The sequence below is a fragment of the Callithrix jacchus genome, chromosome 18, assembly GCF_049354715.1.
Source record: "Callithrix jacchus isolate 240 chromosome 18, calJac240_pri, whole genome shotgun sequence".
NCBI classification, from domain to species: Eukaryota; Metazoa; Chordata; class Mammalia; order Primates; family Cebidae; genus Callithrix; species Callithrix jacchus.
Window position 1 is genome coordinate 32,910,495 of NC_133519.1, and position 16,838 is coordinate 32,927,332.

Here is a 16,838-nt window from a genome sequence, read left to right on the forward strand (position 1 = left end):
TATACTCCCTAATCTCTCTGCTTCCATTCTTGTCACTATACAGACTATTCTCTATACAGCAGCTAGGATGAACTTTTGTTTTAGGATGAACTTTTAATACACATCATAGTATGTCTCTGCTGCACAAAGTGATTTCCAATTTTACTCAGAAATGCTCCAGTGATGTCCCACTTAGAAGAGGTGTGGTGGTTCATGCCTATAATCCCAGCACTTTGGGAGGCTGAAGCAGGAGGATCATCTGAGGTCAGGAGTTCGAGACCTGGTGACATGGTGAAAACCCATCTCTACTAAAAATGCAAAAATTAGCTGGGCGTGGTGGTGTGTGCCTGTAATTCCAGCTACTTGGGAGGCTGAGGTAGGAGAATCGCTTGAACCTGGGAGGCGGAGGTTACAACGAGCCGAGATCATAACACTGACTCCAGCCTGGGAGACAGAGAGAGACTCCATCTCAAAAAAAGACCAAAAACCAAACCAAACCAAAAAACAAAAACAACAACAACAAAAAGGAAATGCTCCAGCAATGTCCCATTTTGCTTAGAAGAAAATTCAAGTACTTACCATAGCCCCCCTTGTTCTGCACACCCACCATTCACCTCCTCTCTTCTTTCTTCCCATAGTATTTTTCTTACTCTTCCTTAGATATATCAAGCCTACTCCTGCCTCAGAGCTAGAGAGCTGTGTGATTTGCTTCCTCAATTTATCTAGGTCTCTGAGCTCTCCTATGTCAGAGAATTCTAAAGTAACTACTCTCTCACATCACCCTCTGTAATTGAAATGAACATCTTGCGTAAGCAAAGACAGTTATCTCTAAGGAATGACAGTGGGTCAAAGTGGGCTGGACATGGTCAGAACTATTTCTCCTACTCTCTTGACTTCTTTTCGGTCCAGTGTTTCTACCATTCTGTTTTCATCTGTGTACATATAATGTTGAGTTAATAAGCTGCTGAAACCTTCTAGATTGAAGATAAGTGTGTCAGCCTCAGGACCAGGAGCAATGGTAGCAATCACTCTTGGTAACTCCTGTTTGTTTTTTTGACTTATTTTGGGTCCAGTGTTTCTACCATTCTGTTTTCATGTGTGTACGTGTAATATTGAGTTAGTGAGCTGCTGAAACCTTCTAGATGGAAGATAAGCAGGTCAGCCTCAGGACCAGGAGGAATGGTAGCAGTCGCTCTTGGTATAATCTGTTTGTTTTTCTTGCTTAGCAGTGCTGCCCTTGGTGATCCTGAATACAGACATAGTTTAAATCTTTGTTTTCACAGGACTTCTTGGGCCTACTTTATATGCTGAAGTCGGAGACATCGTAAAAGTTCACTTTAAGAATAAGGCAGATAAGCCCTTAAGCATCCACCCTCAAGGAATTAAGTACAGTAAATTATCAGAAGGTAAGAGATATTTAATATTTTTCTAAGGGAAAATGTCTAAAGTCTTTAATACGAGCATCAAACATTTAAAACTAAATTGTTAACCATGTGTTGTTAGGGAAATCTCTTGCAACTGGTAATTATAAAAATTGTTGTTGTTGTAAGTTCCAAGAGAAGAAAATGAGAAGTGGAGTCCTCTAGACCTACACTTTTCACTGGGCTCTTATTCCTTAATGTTTGGGAGGACATATTACCCAATTTCTCTGAATTCTCATATGTTCATCTTAAAATGGGAATAATAATATGTACATTGCAAGATGGTTTAAGGCGGGGGTCAGTACATTTTTCTGTAAAGAGCCAGATAGTCAGGCCAGGCGCAGTGGCTCACGCCTGTAATCCCAGCACTTTGGAAGGCTGAGGCGGGTGGATCACGAGGTCAAGAGATTGAGACCATTCTGGTCAACATGGTGAAACCCCGTCTCTACTAAAAATACAAAAAAATTAGCTGGGCACGGTGGCGCGTACCTGTAATCCCAGCTACTCAGGAGGCTGAGGCAGGAGAATTGCCTGAACCCAGGAGGTGGAGGTTGCAGTGAGCCGTGATCGCGCCATTGCACTCCAGCCTGGGTAACAAGAGCGAAACTCCGTCTCAAAAAAAAAAAGAGCCAGATAGTCAATTATTTTGGCTTTGCGGCTCATCAGATCTCTGTTGCCAGTACTCAATTCTGCCTTTTAGTACAAAAACAACCATAGACAATATGTAAGTGAATGAGCAAGGTTGTGTCACAATACAACTTTATTCTTTTTTTATGGCTTTGGTTATGGATGCCAGAACTAATTAACTTTATTACCTTATTCTTTCCCTCAAGTCATACACCAGAGTAAAATTGCCTCTGACGATACAAATTAATTTACAAAAACAGGCAGTTGGTTGGATTTGGCCCATGAGCCACTGACATAGTGACATAGGACTAGCCTGATAGAGGCTTCCTGGCACATAGATGACACCCAGTAAGTGGTATTTGGTGGTGGTGAGGCAAGAAGTATTAATAGTATTAGAACTTTGGACATAGTGAAGTGGTTAAGAAAATAAGCTTTAAAGGCAGACAAGCCAAAATTCATTTCTGATTCCATGACCTTAGCACCTCTGAGCCTCAGTTTTCTCATCTATAAAATGGAAATGATTATAACTACCCATAAGACTGCTTGAAATGTAAATGAGATCACTTACATAGAGTACTAAACATGGTTCCTGGGATCTGATAAGCTCTCAATAAAGAATGATGATAATGATGGCAATAATCATAAAGATGACAGTGATGCAAATTATTTTATCAGCCACTGAGTAGTAAGTACTCGATGTCAATATGGGTCTCATCATCCCATTTTGCTGATGTTCAGATCATTGTAAGCATAGTAGAGTTCCATCGGGCACTGGTATAAAAAAATTGTATCCATATGGTAATAGTTGTTACTATAATAACATTTTTAAATAATATCAGAGTTTTCCTTCTCCCACATGTTTCAGTCATCATACCTTTGAGACAATAATTGAGTAGGAGAGTGGTTGAGGTTTACAGTGCAGGTTTTAGAACTAGACCGATAAGTGCAAATCCTGGCTCAGATACTAGCTGTGTGAGTTTTATGAAGTTATTTAACCTCTGTGTGCCTCAACTTTCTCATCGGTAAAATGGGAACAATAAGCATATCTATGGCATAAAGGTTTGTGGTCACCAAATCTTAGAATAATGCCTATCATATAACAGGTACTCAATAAATATTAGCTATGATAGTAAAGATAATTCTTCAATTAAAATGTGTTCAAATAATTTAGTGTTTATCTGAAAACTTATTCATTTCAGAAAAAAATCAGAAAGTGACTTTTATGCTTATTATTTTCTATGTAAACTGTCATCACACTCATTCCCACTAAGGTATAAGTGACTGATAAGGTCAACAAACTACCTTCCTTAGGAGTATTTGCATTAGCACTTAATCTTTGGCTTGAGGAAAAACAATGAAGCATTAACTGTGGCATTGAGATTTCTTCAAAGGTGAATTTGGCAAGACTCTGGGTGCGGTAGTGTACACAGGAGTTTCTCCTATGTTCTTAAAACCATACAGTGACATACATGAAGTCAATCATACAGTGACATAGTGAACAACCACTTCACCTACTTATGAGACTTCCAGATGACTGTATCAGGAGTTCAGTAATGTAAAGAAGAAGGGGGAGAAACCTCAAAATATCAAAATGTCACATGCAGGTTTCATTTCAAACAAGGGAGGAGGTAAGAATTGTAGACTTTGCACCCTACTTGGGCTGTTTGCACAGTGAATGAACCTTGCAACATTATCCCTCTTCCTTTACTGTTTATTTGTCCCTCTATTCCCCGCAGCCAGCAATTATTTATGAACACTCGCTTAAAATGCTCCCATAACTTCCGCTGGAGACATAATTATTGGTATATAATATTGCCTCTGGTCCTATGACTCTAAGAAAGGTAAATACATATCGGTAGGAAAAGTAAAATATGACCTTGGAAATGAGATGTGAATCTAGTAAACAGATAGTATCTTTTATGATAAAAGACAACCTTAGTTGACTTTATTATTTTCTCTGCATTAAAATAAAACATCTCCTTCTCCATGTCTGACACTCACCATCCCCTATAGCCTCCCTCTATGGTTTGAGCTATTTTTTCAGCAGTGGGGATAAACTAATTGCATGCTGAGCCAGTTACATGAGAATCCAGATTCCTCTATCTCAGGGGTAGATATTTGGGAGGTGGGTGGTAGGGGGTTAAGACAGTATTCTATAGACTTGAGAAACCACAACAGAACATAAGACAAGTCTGGGTGACTCTTTTTGACAGAATGAACAAATGGTGATTTGTAAAAATGCTTACAAGGATATTTCCTTTAATAATGTATTTAGTAAGACTGTTTTTAAATCAGGGAATAAAATACTTGTAACTAATCACTTAAAAACCATCACTAAAAGGGTTTCAATTTGAGGTTAAATTTTCAGAAATTCTGTAACTAGCATGCATCAAATTGATTGACCATAATGCTGCATCTTTGAGCAAAGTTTGTTGCTCAGTAACAGTTTCAAAGTTGTTTTGTTCAAGTACCTTTAAAAAGCTTGCCTCATGGAGAATTTAATATTATTTTATTTATATTCTCATATTTTAAATGTATGAGTTGCATATGAATATTATGTTACAAAATTAGTTCTATAACATAGCCATCTGCTGGTAAGCCAGCTCTCCAAATAAAACATGTTTTCTGCCAGACGTTATTTTTATGTAAGTGTTGCCAAATTCTCTGCATGGAAATTTACTCTTCTAGATTTTTCCAAAACATTCCAATGCTTGACATAATGTAAGTGATTACATTTTTTCACTTTTCATCTTAGTATTTTGACCTTATGCTGACACTTCCTTGAGTATATTATAAACACCTGAAACAAACTATAATGGCTATGGTTTCTATATTTTATAAATCACAAAAAAGTAGATCCCTTTTCCAAAGAGACTTGTAAGTCCTGTGCAATGAAATCAGCTCTTTATAAAACATCAGCATTGATTTGCCCATTGCCTACTTTATAGCTTCTAGAAGAATGTTCTGAATCTTTGAATGCATCGAGGCATTCACTAAGTTTATTAACTTAGGAGAGGAAAAGAGTTGTTCACAAAAATAAGTAACAAGGGAAGAGTTACTGAATGAGCACCCTAATGGGTAACCAAAAAGGCTCTTTATGTAGCTTCACTTTTCCAAAGGTTATATGCACCATTTTACATTTTAAAAAAATACTGAGAGCCTTTGGCACGTAATTACTACATTATGACAAGAGCAAATACAATTCAAAGCTATTGACTGAGCAAAAAATGAACAGAACTGAGTAAATACAAATGAAGAGCTACCCTTGTGTAAAGAATTTATTCTAGCAAGAAGCTGAACAAGGACTTTTTGTACTCTAGCACAATAGTAGTCCCTGTCCATTTCTCTTCTTTGCAGTTTAGAGCTTTAATTTTTAATTTTGATTACAAAGTCAAAATACATTCACTGAAAATGCATTTCACAAATGCTTCCTCTAAACAGCTGTTGGCATTTCATACTTTATAATAATGAATGTTGCAAAATCAAAGATATAACAAACCTATTTTATTCTAGAATAGAGGTAAAATAATTTGAAGTGAGAAGAATAAAAGCATTGATAAAATTATACCCTAATTATCTCATTAGCAGTCCTCACTCAGTGGAATTACAGAATACATCCTATGTGTAAGTCTATATTGTTTGCTATTTGTTTCAAGATGCTCATAATTCAACTTTTAGTAGTATACTAAACTTAATTGACATCATTCATTTAATTATTTGAAATTCATCTTATATTTAACTGACAGATCAATGTGAAATTCTGAGTAATTTAGTTCGGTCAGTTAGACAGGCTTTAATTTGTGTGACTAGAGTAACCTTTCATTATCAATCTCAAAATATGTACTCAAATATATATAGTAACTTTTTAAGCCAACTTTGTGTTAAAATAAACTTAGATGTGAAATGCTGATCATTTACAAATAAGTTCAATATTGTTAGAAAATCAGTCACCCTGCTTAACCAGCACAAGTGTTATAGCATCTTAGGCAATTTTTAGATGCTCATATTGATTGGTTCTCATTCCAGATTGACAATGTGTTCTAATGATAGCCCTAGAAGAAATCTAGATGACAAACCTATCACAATTAGGGCACCAACATGTACCCTACAGTTAACTAGGCTGAGCCCCTCAAGGGCCCAAGCCCTGTCATCTTTACATTTGTACTCTGGCATTTAGCACCGAGTCTGGAAACTACAGGATGATGACGGTCATGATGATGATGATATTAATCATTACTGAACTAAACTGAGAGACCAAAGACTGATTAGAAAGTAGGGACTATACATTACTTTCCCCTTGTTATAAAATTATTGATTTTGCTGATAATTTTGATCAGGTACCTTGTCTTACTATTACCATTTTTATCACCTTTGGAATAGATACATCACTGCTATGGACTGGATGTTTGTGTCCTCCCAAAATTCACATGTTGAAATTTAACCCCCAATGTGATGGCATTAGGAGGTGGGGCCTTTGGAAGATTTTTAGGTAATGAGGATGGAGCCCTCATGATAAGATTAGTGCCCTTTTGAAAGGGACCCTCTCACTTGCCCTTTTTCTACCTTGTGAGGATACAAGGAGAAGATGGCAGTCTACAACCTGGAGAGACCCCACACCAGAACCCAACCATGCTGCCACCCTGATTTTAAACTTCCAGCCTTCAGAACTATTAGAAAGAAATATCCGTTGTTTATAAGCCACCCAGTCTACGGTACTTTGTTAAAGCAAGCCGAACTAAGAAAATCACTAATTTCTGTCTTACTCACATGTGGTACCAGAACTCCAGAACACTTAAGATATATCTTATCCAAAGTAGAACATGAAGGAAAGAGGCTGTATTAATTGCAATATGGCTGGGAAAGAAAATACTAAACCAAAATGTGAACATGTATTCCCACAGGCTCCCACAGCATTTGTTAGATGCCAGAAATTTCACAAATATTTTCCAGTCCTCAAAACCCATCAAAAACGATAACATTATCTCTAGGAAAAAGGGATTCTATTATCTTAAATTATGAGTGGAAAAACTGAGGCTAAAAGAGACTTCAAGAAACTTTCCCAAGTTCACACCATTAGCAAATGATACAACAACCAAGACATTTAAACTCTGACCTTTCTCCCACCTTTCTCTCTCCATGTTGTATGATGGTGATTGTTTCCATGCACACTATCTAGCAGGAGAAAGTATCATTAGCCATATAATCTCACAAATACTAAATTACAAATCGCAATGCGTACTGTTAAAAAAAACCAACCAACAAACATATGTTATAATCAGAGATGAAGAAAGGTGTAAGATGATATTTGATCTGGCATGTGAAGGAAGAGCACACATTTACCCAGAAAAAGAAAGGAAAGAAGAACTTCAAAAGTTATCTCCTACCCTGCAAAGAATATAATGTTTTGTCCTTTTGGGAGCTTGTGAAGGCAGTGGAAAGACTATCATTTTCTATTACGGAAACCCCCTGTGATATTTTAGCAGTTGAAATAGTGGAAGCTTTGTGTCCAGAAACATCATTTTTCAACTTTATGAGGCCATGTAGCAAGAAGCATTGAAGAAGGGCTGTCATGCTTGATTCAAGATAGGTAGTGCAGCTCATCAACTAGCCATGCTAATTCCTGTTCATACACAAGGTCTGACCTGAGAGGGCAACTCTCCTTATCAGCCCTGTTTGTGCTCTGCTACAAAAGCTCTTTTGTAATCTTTCAGAGATAATGCTTCCTGCTTATCAGTGGAGATACTTCCTCCATAAACTTTTTTTCTTTTATAGACTAGAATTGTGTTATAACTTAGAGGAAGTGAGTTAAGCTTTTATAATTTTTCAGCTGCTGACAACTTTATTATCAAAGTGAACGTACGGCCTGTAGTAATTATTAGTTATTAGCGTTAAGCCATCCTTCGGAGTGGGTTGGGGGAAGACGTGATGAGGTCCACTTTACGCTAGCACAAAGTTCACAAACTCAGATTTTCTTTGTGAGTTGAGGACTTCAGAGAAGCCCAAGTGGCTAGAATTTGTGATTTGTAGGGCAGAAGTCTAGAGAGGACAGTATAATCACAGAGAAAGAGCTCTTGAGAATCCACAGAAGGATCTGTCAAGTTGAATACTGATCTGCACATACATGTGAGGAAAGTACTGAGGGTAAGAAACACGTCATGTGAAAGGAACGGGTGGAACAGCCCCTGGATCTTACACAGGACCAGCAATAGTTTATGTTCCTACTATCAAAAGTAGTAAGATCCCCTAATAGATGAGCATTGGATAGAATTCTCAGAAGGATTTAGAAACAGTAGGTGGATAAAATTAGTCTAGACTACAGGCTGCTGAGGAGGTAACAGAATAAAAAATAAGATTTGAAAGAACCGAGTTGATTTCAAGTATCCTAACTGTGAATAAAACTCAATACTAGTTAACAAGAATGCAACAAACAACAAAGTAAATTCACAATGTTAATACAAGCATTAGAAGAAGCAGAAAGAGATGACTCATAACCAGGAAAAAACCTAACAGATTTAGAAGCGAAAGAGATGACAGAAGCAGCAGGCAGAGACATTATGACAGCTATCAGAAAGCTTCCCAGTATGTTCCAGAAAGTAGAGAAAAGCATGAGCATGATGAGGAGATAGAGAATATAAATATGCATACACAGAACTGAAGTAGATAAATACAATTGCTGACATGGAAAGTAAAAAACAAATAAATAGAAAATAAAGGTAAAAAATAAAGGATGAAAAAATATTGTAAACTGAAGGGCACCACTAATAAAAACAAACACTGGATGAAATTAACAGCACATTACACACTGTGAAAGAACATAGTAGAACATATTAACACATCACAATAGAAATTGTGCAAAATGAAATACAGAGATTAAAAAGTCTGAAGAAAGCGAACAGAGCATCATTGAACTATGGGACCATATCAAGTGACCTAACATATGTGTAACTGGGTCCCAGAAGTAGCAGGAACAGAAAAAATGTTTGAAGAAATCATGACTGAAAACTTCCCAAATGTAATGAAAACTACAAACCAACAGATTAAAGAGGTTTGACAAAACCAAGAAGGAACATGAAGAAAACCACACCAATCCACATCATAATCAAGTTGCTGAAAACCAGTGATAAAGAGAAAATACTGGAAGTAGTGAGAGATCAAAAGACACATTGTATACAGGGGAACAGAAACAAGAAATGACAGCAGACTTATCATTAGAAACTAACCAAGACGGAAGACAATTAGGGCCAGCTTTAATGTGTTGTGAGGGTAGGGGATAGGGGAATCTATCTACTTTTCTATACCAAGCAAAAATATCTTTTTAAAATGAAGGCAAAATAAAGAGTGTTTTATATATACAAACATGAAATAATTTCTCACTAGCAGAACAGAAAAAAATGCTAAAGGAATTCCTTTAGATAGAAGAAATATTATATCAGAGAGACATTTAGATTCACAAGAAGGAATGAAAAGTTCCAGAAATGAATAAATATAGACAAAATTTTCCCCATTTTAATCTGTTAAAATGACAATTGATTATCTAAATGTTAAAGTAAAAATAGTAACAATTTATTGTGGGGTATATTATGTATATCTAAGTAAAATGCATAACAATAGCACAAAGGCTGGGAGGGAAGAAAAAAATATATTCAAGCTTCTTAAAAGTGAAATAGTATAATATTACTTGAAGGAAGTCTGTGACAAGTTAAAAATGTATTATATATATATTATATATTGTAAACTGAAGGGCACCACTAATAAAACAAAGCTAACAAGCCAACAATGGAGACCAAACATCATTAAATACACTCAATCCAAAAGAAAACAAAAAGGAATAAAGACCAGATAGACAGAGAAAATAAATATAAGGATGGCAGTTTTAAATCTAACCATATCAGTATTACATTAAAAATAAATGGAAAGGACACTACAATTAAGAAACAAATAAGATTGAATTAAAAGCAATGCTAAACTGTGTGCAGAATTTCAGAAATCCACTTTAAACGAGACAAAGATAGATAAAAAATAAAGGATGGAAAAATATATACCATACTAGCTAATACTAATCACACACAAAAGGGTATATAATAATGATTTCATTGATATGACATTACAGAAAAGACAAATTATAGTAAAATAAAGAAGATTAGTGGTTGTCTGGGCCTGGAGGGCACTGGCTTCAAATGGCACATGGAAATGTTTTGGAATGATGGAACTCTTTTCTATCTTCATTGGGACTACAGCTATAAGATTGTGTGCTTTTTTAAAATCAAAGCTCAGCAAATATTATACTTAAAACTGGTAAATGTTATTGTATGCAAATTATACCTCAATAAAGATAATGGAAGGAAGAAAGAGGGGGAAGAAAGATTGGGAAGAGGGAAGGAAAGAGGCAAAGAAAGGAAGAAAGGGGAAAAGAAAACAAACAAGGAACAGAAAAAAAGAAATGGAAGAGAAAGTAAGGGGAAGGAAGGACAGGGGAGGGACTAAGCATTTCAGTTTTTCACAAAGTATAGTTGCTTCAGTGAGAGTAGTTTTTAATGGCTTTTTACCCCATCATGTAAACCATTTCAGGCTTTTTTTCCCCCAGATCCTTGTTGTCTGCCTACATCTACACTGATGGTCTCACCTTCTTTTCTTAAACAATTTATCAAGCTGATTGTACCAAAAAAAAAAAAAAAAAAACTGCATCCCAAAGAGAAATTCTGGTACCAGCGGATGATAGTGAGCCTTTTACTAATTAAATCCTCAGGCAGAGGAAACTGCCCATTCCACTTGGCTATCTATGGCACTCACCTCTCCCCTTCCTGACCTCACTTGCTCCATTTTATTATTGAAAACCCCACCCAACCCTCTACACTTCTTTTAATATTGAGCAACTCAGTTCCCTCTCTTCATTAAGGAAGACCAGTTTCTTCATTCTTTCCCTCTCCTACCAATAGGGAAAATCCAATATACGCGAAGGTGTGAATGGTAGGTCTTTGGGTGAACAAAGAACAGAAGTAAGACATCTAAGTTTCACAGGATGGACACATTTCGTATTAATACAGACAACCAGACTGCATAAGGGAGTGAGATGCTGTGGCACTGGGGAAAAAATTGAGATAATCAGATGGCTAACATGAAATAAAGAGATAAAATAGAGCTGAGGATCACAGAAGGTGGAAAGAAGATCTGAAATAGCAAAACAAAACAATATAAAACCAGCTCTGACTATCCTCCCATTTCGTGTTAATAGGCTGAGTATGTCTTGTTAAATACCACAAAGAAGATATAACCCATTCTTATATTCTGAGATGTTTTACTGATCAAGGTGATTCAATTCTCTGATTATATTTAAATAATAATTGTTCAGGTACCCGGGAAAATTAACTTGCTAAACCTTAATTTGAAAATAACGTTTGTTATTCTTAAGATAACCATTGTATCAAAGCCTTTATAACTACATGGGCATAGAAATGGGAATACATGAATCTTCCCAAATAGTAAAAGTTCACTATTGAAGGACATATGCATCTCCGGAGAGCTCATCTTAGCTATCCCCAGATTTGAGGATGGTGAAAACGCAGTCCTCAGAAACTGCTTACATGTCTTGATGGCTCTTACTTCTCCAGGTGCTTCTTACCTTGACCACACATTCCCTGTGGAGAAGATGGATGATGCTGTGGCTCCAGGCCAAGAATACACCTATGAATGGAGTATCAGTGAGGACAGTGGGCCCACCCACGATGACCCTCCATGCCTCACACACATCTATTACTCCCATGAAAATCTGATCGAAGATTTCAACTCTGGGCTGGTTGGACCTCTGCTCATCTGTAAAGAAGGTAAGAACACCTCCAACAAAAGATTCAACAATGAAATGTTGGAATGGTCAGGAGTTCTGTCATGGGACAAAGCTTGAGAACATCTTGGTAACTTCTTGTACATCAAGCAGAGGAAGAGGGCATGGAGACCAGATCATTGCCTGGCAGGAGAAAAAAACACCTGCTATTTCAGGGTGTGTATCCACCTCTGCTTCTTCTCATTCCTCCTCCATCTCAGTCCTCAAGATTCTCCCAAGCAAATTCCTGTTTGAGAGTGTGTTCTGATGTCATGTTTGTATGATCTGTAACATTTACCTCAAGGCCGAAGTCTTTTAGAAAGTGTATAGCAACCTGTACTCTCCTGAAAGAGGTCTTAGAAAGAACTTTGGCTAACCCATCTGACATAGCTGGGGTTTGGGCTGGTAATTTGGTCTATGAACATGTTAAATGCCAGCTTCCTTTCTTATAAACAAGCTGAACACGTTGGGTGGTAGGTTTCAAACACACTCAAGTGACTTTATAAGAACTTTTATCGGCTGGGCTTCTTAGAAGCAAGCTTAGATCTTCATTTCACCCCATGAGAATCCAGCCCATCTTTCATTAAAACAAGCAGACAACCACAGTGAGCCATAGTATGGGAAATAACCTGATGGACTCACCATCTGCCTGTACATACACCCAGACCATACCTCATACCTTCCCAATGTGTTTACTCATTATACATTTTTTTTCATTCCCTGGTATACACAAGATACTTGATGGTACTGCAAAAAATCTTAAAACTTACGAAGGCTCTCCTTTCATTTTACCATCATCAGCAGCATGTTTTTCTCATAGTGAGAATAAGTTAATGCTAATACTTCCAACCAGTTCCCTAATGTCCCCTTTCATATACAAATAAGATGACAGCATTAAACTTGGGGCATGATGTGTTTACCGACTGAGCTAATGTATCTATATACTGGTCTATTGAGACTGGAGGATGTGGATACTTTCACAGTCTTGAGAGTCACCAAATGTTTTCTTTCCAAACTGGATGAAGTAAAGCCTGTTCCCCAAGGCAACAAGGTGTCAAAAAAAAAAAAAAAACAGTGTGGCACAAGATTTTTAATAACCCTAGAACCATTACTACTTAATATGCTATTTTTAAAAATAAGAACTTCTTCAAGTTGATATCATCATGGTTGATTGCTTGCCCTAAACTCTTGGCTATCCAGGAAAGCTCATGAGTCTTCTATCTGCAGTGCTACTGAAAATATGTCTTTCCTTTCATAGGGACCCTAACTGAAGATGGGACACAGAAGATGTTTGACAAGCAACTTGTGCTACTGTTTGCTGTGTTTGATGAAAGCAAGAGCTGGAGCCCGTCATCATCCCTAATGTACACAGTCAATGGATATGCGAATGGGACAATGCCAGGTAACGTGAGGGGTGTGCACCATTCAGTAATGGTAAAATCATTAGTGATTCTTTGGTCCTATTGTTTTTTGATCCTGTTGTTTTCTTCAACGAACTAGGGAAGTTGATCTTGCTCAATATTTTGCAACTCCTTATCAAGAAGGTAATATTTTCTCATCTATTTCTTAAAAAACAGGAAATACAAGAGACAGATTAGAAGCTAGAGAAGAAATGTGCAGCCTTGTTAGATACAGTGATCTGATTAGGTTTCACCTCGGCCTGTACTTTCAAAAAGACCTTCTAGGTATCAGCTCAGCCTCTCTCTCTGAGTTCTGCAGTTCCTACTATATGATGACCATGTCTTCTTCAAGGACAACCCTTAGCAGGAAGGGTCAACAGAAAGATTGCATAAAGACAACTGCAGTGAAGATGAACAGATTAGAAGTAATCCCCAACACACAAAACACTACCGGCTTTTTAAAAGGTGGTAGAAGGGTCATATTCAATGGCATCTAGAATGTTTTCTATTTGCATTTGCATTTGGACTCTTGTAAGAAGGCAAAATCATCGCAACCATTGAGAGAAAAAGTAACTTACTCCCATGTAGACCACAGCTTTTCTATGTCTCTGTGGTAGAACTGACCTACAGCTAAAGATCCAGCGTATATTATGCTAGCCTGAGGGAAAAACATTAAAAAAGGAAAATGTCACTTTACTAAATAAGCCATATTTCAAAACACTAAACTTCTTAGAGGTTATTCTCTCATGCCATCTGAAAACCACAAATGACTTCACTGACTAAAACACAGTATTTGTTAAGAGTTGGGGTCTGGGTAGTGTTTTTAAATTGTATTCTATTTCATTTGACTACATTTTCCACTTGGTTTTTGGAAAATATACTCATATGACTCTCAGTATTGATCCCGCATTCTGGTACCAGGAGCTTGTAAAACCTGGGGCTTGGTTGACTGGCCTCGACCTTAAATAATCTGAGTTCAGACCTTACTCACTTCTCTACCTTCTGTGGCCCTTGACAATTAGTTGTGCTTACTTACAAAAGCAGACTACTCATTTATCCTAATAACTATTTCCTGGCAGAGTGAACAATCTGTGTAAGTATGGATGCCAAAAAAAGGCCAAACCATATGCACAAAAATACAAATAAATTGATCTAAGCTTAGAGTTTAGGAATTTATAGTTCCCAAAAGAATAATTGGGTGCAAATGGGACAGGGTAGGGAAAGACCATTAGTAGAAACTAAGAATAGTAAACGTTGGCAAAACCATCTGCCTTATAAAGCAGAATAAATTGAATACATATGATAAATGCTAACACAGATACATTAATTGCTGAACTCAGCATGAGCATTTCCTTGGTGTGGATAAATACTTCCACCAAAGGCTCCTACCTTCCAGCTTTTTGAGCTCAGATTCTAGCTTCTATTTCTTACTAGTGACACAAGGAATCCCGGCTTTGTTGCAATGATCTCCTAAAAGCGACAGCCCTTGTGTGGATAAGGAACTAATTCTTAGCCCCATTATCTAGTGTCTGGTCATTATGTAACTGAAATGTAAAATGTAAACCTAAAAGCCACGGACGAAGCCTCCCTACAGAGAAAATGAACATTTTCCCAGTGACTGTAGGAGCAAAGGAGGAACAAAACTAAGTTTTTATATTCAGTTATCATTACTTCTTCCATGAAAAGCTCCCAATGGCCCGGCATAATGAGGACTTGTGCACTGCATTTTAAGGAGAGTGTGTAGTCTGCAAAGTGATTTCATTGCCTTTCATTAAAACAATCAAAAAGTGAGTAAAAAAGCAATTGAAAATCCTCACATCATCTTCACATCTTCTTCCCGTAGGCAGCACTTTGAGCTCGAGTTAGAGAGCTGAGAGGACTAAGCGCCTGAACTCAGCCCTATTAGGTATTCTAGTGACTTGACTCCCTCCAGCTGAGATCAGATCGAGGTGACCAAACATTCCATTTTGCCATGGACTTTTTACCAGTTCTAACAACGAAAGTCCTAAATCTTGGGAAACCCCTCAGACCAGGACAGTTGGTTAGCTCCTTGATTCCCCTCTTGGACTAATCATTTAGCAATCCCTGTGTTTCTGAGTTTACATCCACCATGTCTAGGCTCTGTTCTTACCTGTATAATGCCATTTATCACAATGAGTTGTGACTGCTTGTTTGCTGGTCACTCAGATGTCTGAGTGTTTTTGCCCTGAGTTTTTGCAGGGCAGAAACTACAACTGGAGTGTCTGTTTCGTCAAAGCTTTGTACAATGCCTGACACACAGCAGGTGCTCAATACATTTGGTGAGTGAATGTTTGATCACAGAATGCCCAAATGCGTATTTTGGCCTGTATCTCTCTCTGTTTCTCAGATATAACAGTTTGTGCCTATGAACATATCAGCTGGCATCTGCTTGGAATGAGCTCGGGGCCAGAATTGTTCTCCATTCACTTCAACGGCCAGGTCCTGGAGGAGAACCATCATAAGGTCTCAGCCATCACCCTTGTCAGTGCTACATCCACTACTGCAAATATGACTGTGAGCCCAGAGGGAAAGTGGATCATATCTTCTCTCACCCCAAAACATTTGCAAGGTAAGAAACTCTCCTGACAGTCTTGCTTCTGAATACAGATTCCTTTCTTCCCAGGCACTAACTCCCTCTTTCTCCCTTGCCCTTTCAAGCCACCTGCACCCCAGAGAAACATGCCTTGGTTCCTAACAACTAAACTTAGATACTCTGCTCTTAGATTTAGAAATTGCTTGTGGGGGATGGAGAAAGTAAAAGAATTGACAAATATTTTTTTAAAAAATATTAAGCAAAAGCTGAAAAGGTCTCTAACTTCCTTGATAAAAGAAAGGAGGAAGGAAACAAATCCATACATAGATATTCTTTCTTGGGATTACTCCATATATAGCCAGAGGAAAAAGACCTAGATGCCAGCACAAAACAAACATCTGCAAATTTACAGAAGCACTAAGTTATGGAAAGTGTAAAAAGCTTAGCTTGAAACCATTAACCTTTACAGTGGCATGAATAAAAAGTCTAGCATGGAGAGGAACTCAGTGAATGTGTGTTGAATGGATCATACCTGGCATCTAAACAGCTGGGGGGTGAGCTCTAAAGGATACTGGTGAATTCAAGTGGGAAAATAAATCAGCCCAGGTTATGTGATGTCGTGTAAACAAAATAACTGTTCTACTACACATTTTTGCTGAAAAACTGTTGAGAGGAGGGTTCATGTAAACAGAGACTAAAATCTAAGTAAATCATATCACTATAGGAATCATTATAAGCAACACATATAAGGAGGAGATAATGTATAAGTAACATGTATAAGAAGGAGATACTTCATGAGATCATTTCCATTTCTTTTCACATGGGCAGCCAAAATTATATTTGAAGTAATAAAACCATCCGTGAAAGATAGAGTTCCCAATAATATTAAAACAATGAAACTTTTGTTTTTTGTTGAGGATAAGTACATTATGTATTGCTATTAATATTTAATTTTTAACAACAATCTCATTAAGTACTAGTGCTTTCTTCATTTACAGATTAAGGGACAGATGACAGAAAAATGAGAATTCAACAAGACA

At 37.3% G+C, this 16,838-nt stretch overlaps 1 protein-coding gene across 2 annotated transcripts in view; it reads left to right on the plus strand.

Moving 5' to 3' along the window:
- The window catches only part of F5 (coagulation factor V), a 72,322-nt gene that overhangs the window by 10,639 nt on the left and 44,845 nt on the right, over window positions 1-16,838 (plus strand). For both annotated transcript variants that reach the window (XM_035279090.3, XM_035279091.3), the window contains exons 3-6: window positions 1,263-1,385; window positions 11,636-11,848; window positions 13,103-13,246; window positions 15,613-15,834. In XM_035279090.3, coding sequence (XP_035134981.3) covers window positions 1,263-1,385; window positions 11,636-11,848; window positions 13,103-13,246; window positions 15,613-15,834 — 702 coding nt within the window. The remainder of the gene's footprint in view (window positions 1-1,262; window positions 1,386-11,635; window positions 11,849-13,102; window positions 13,247-15,612; window positions 15,835-16,838) is intronic.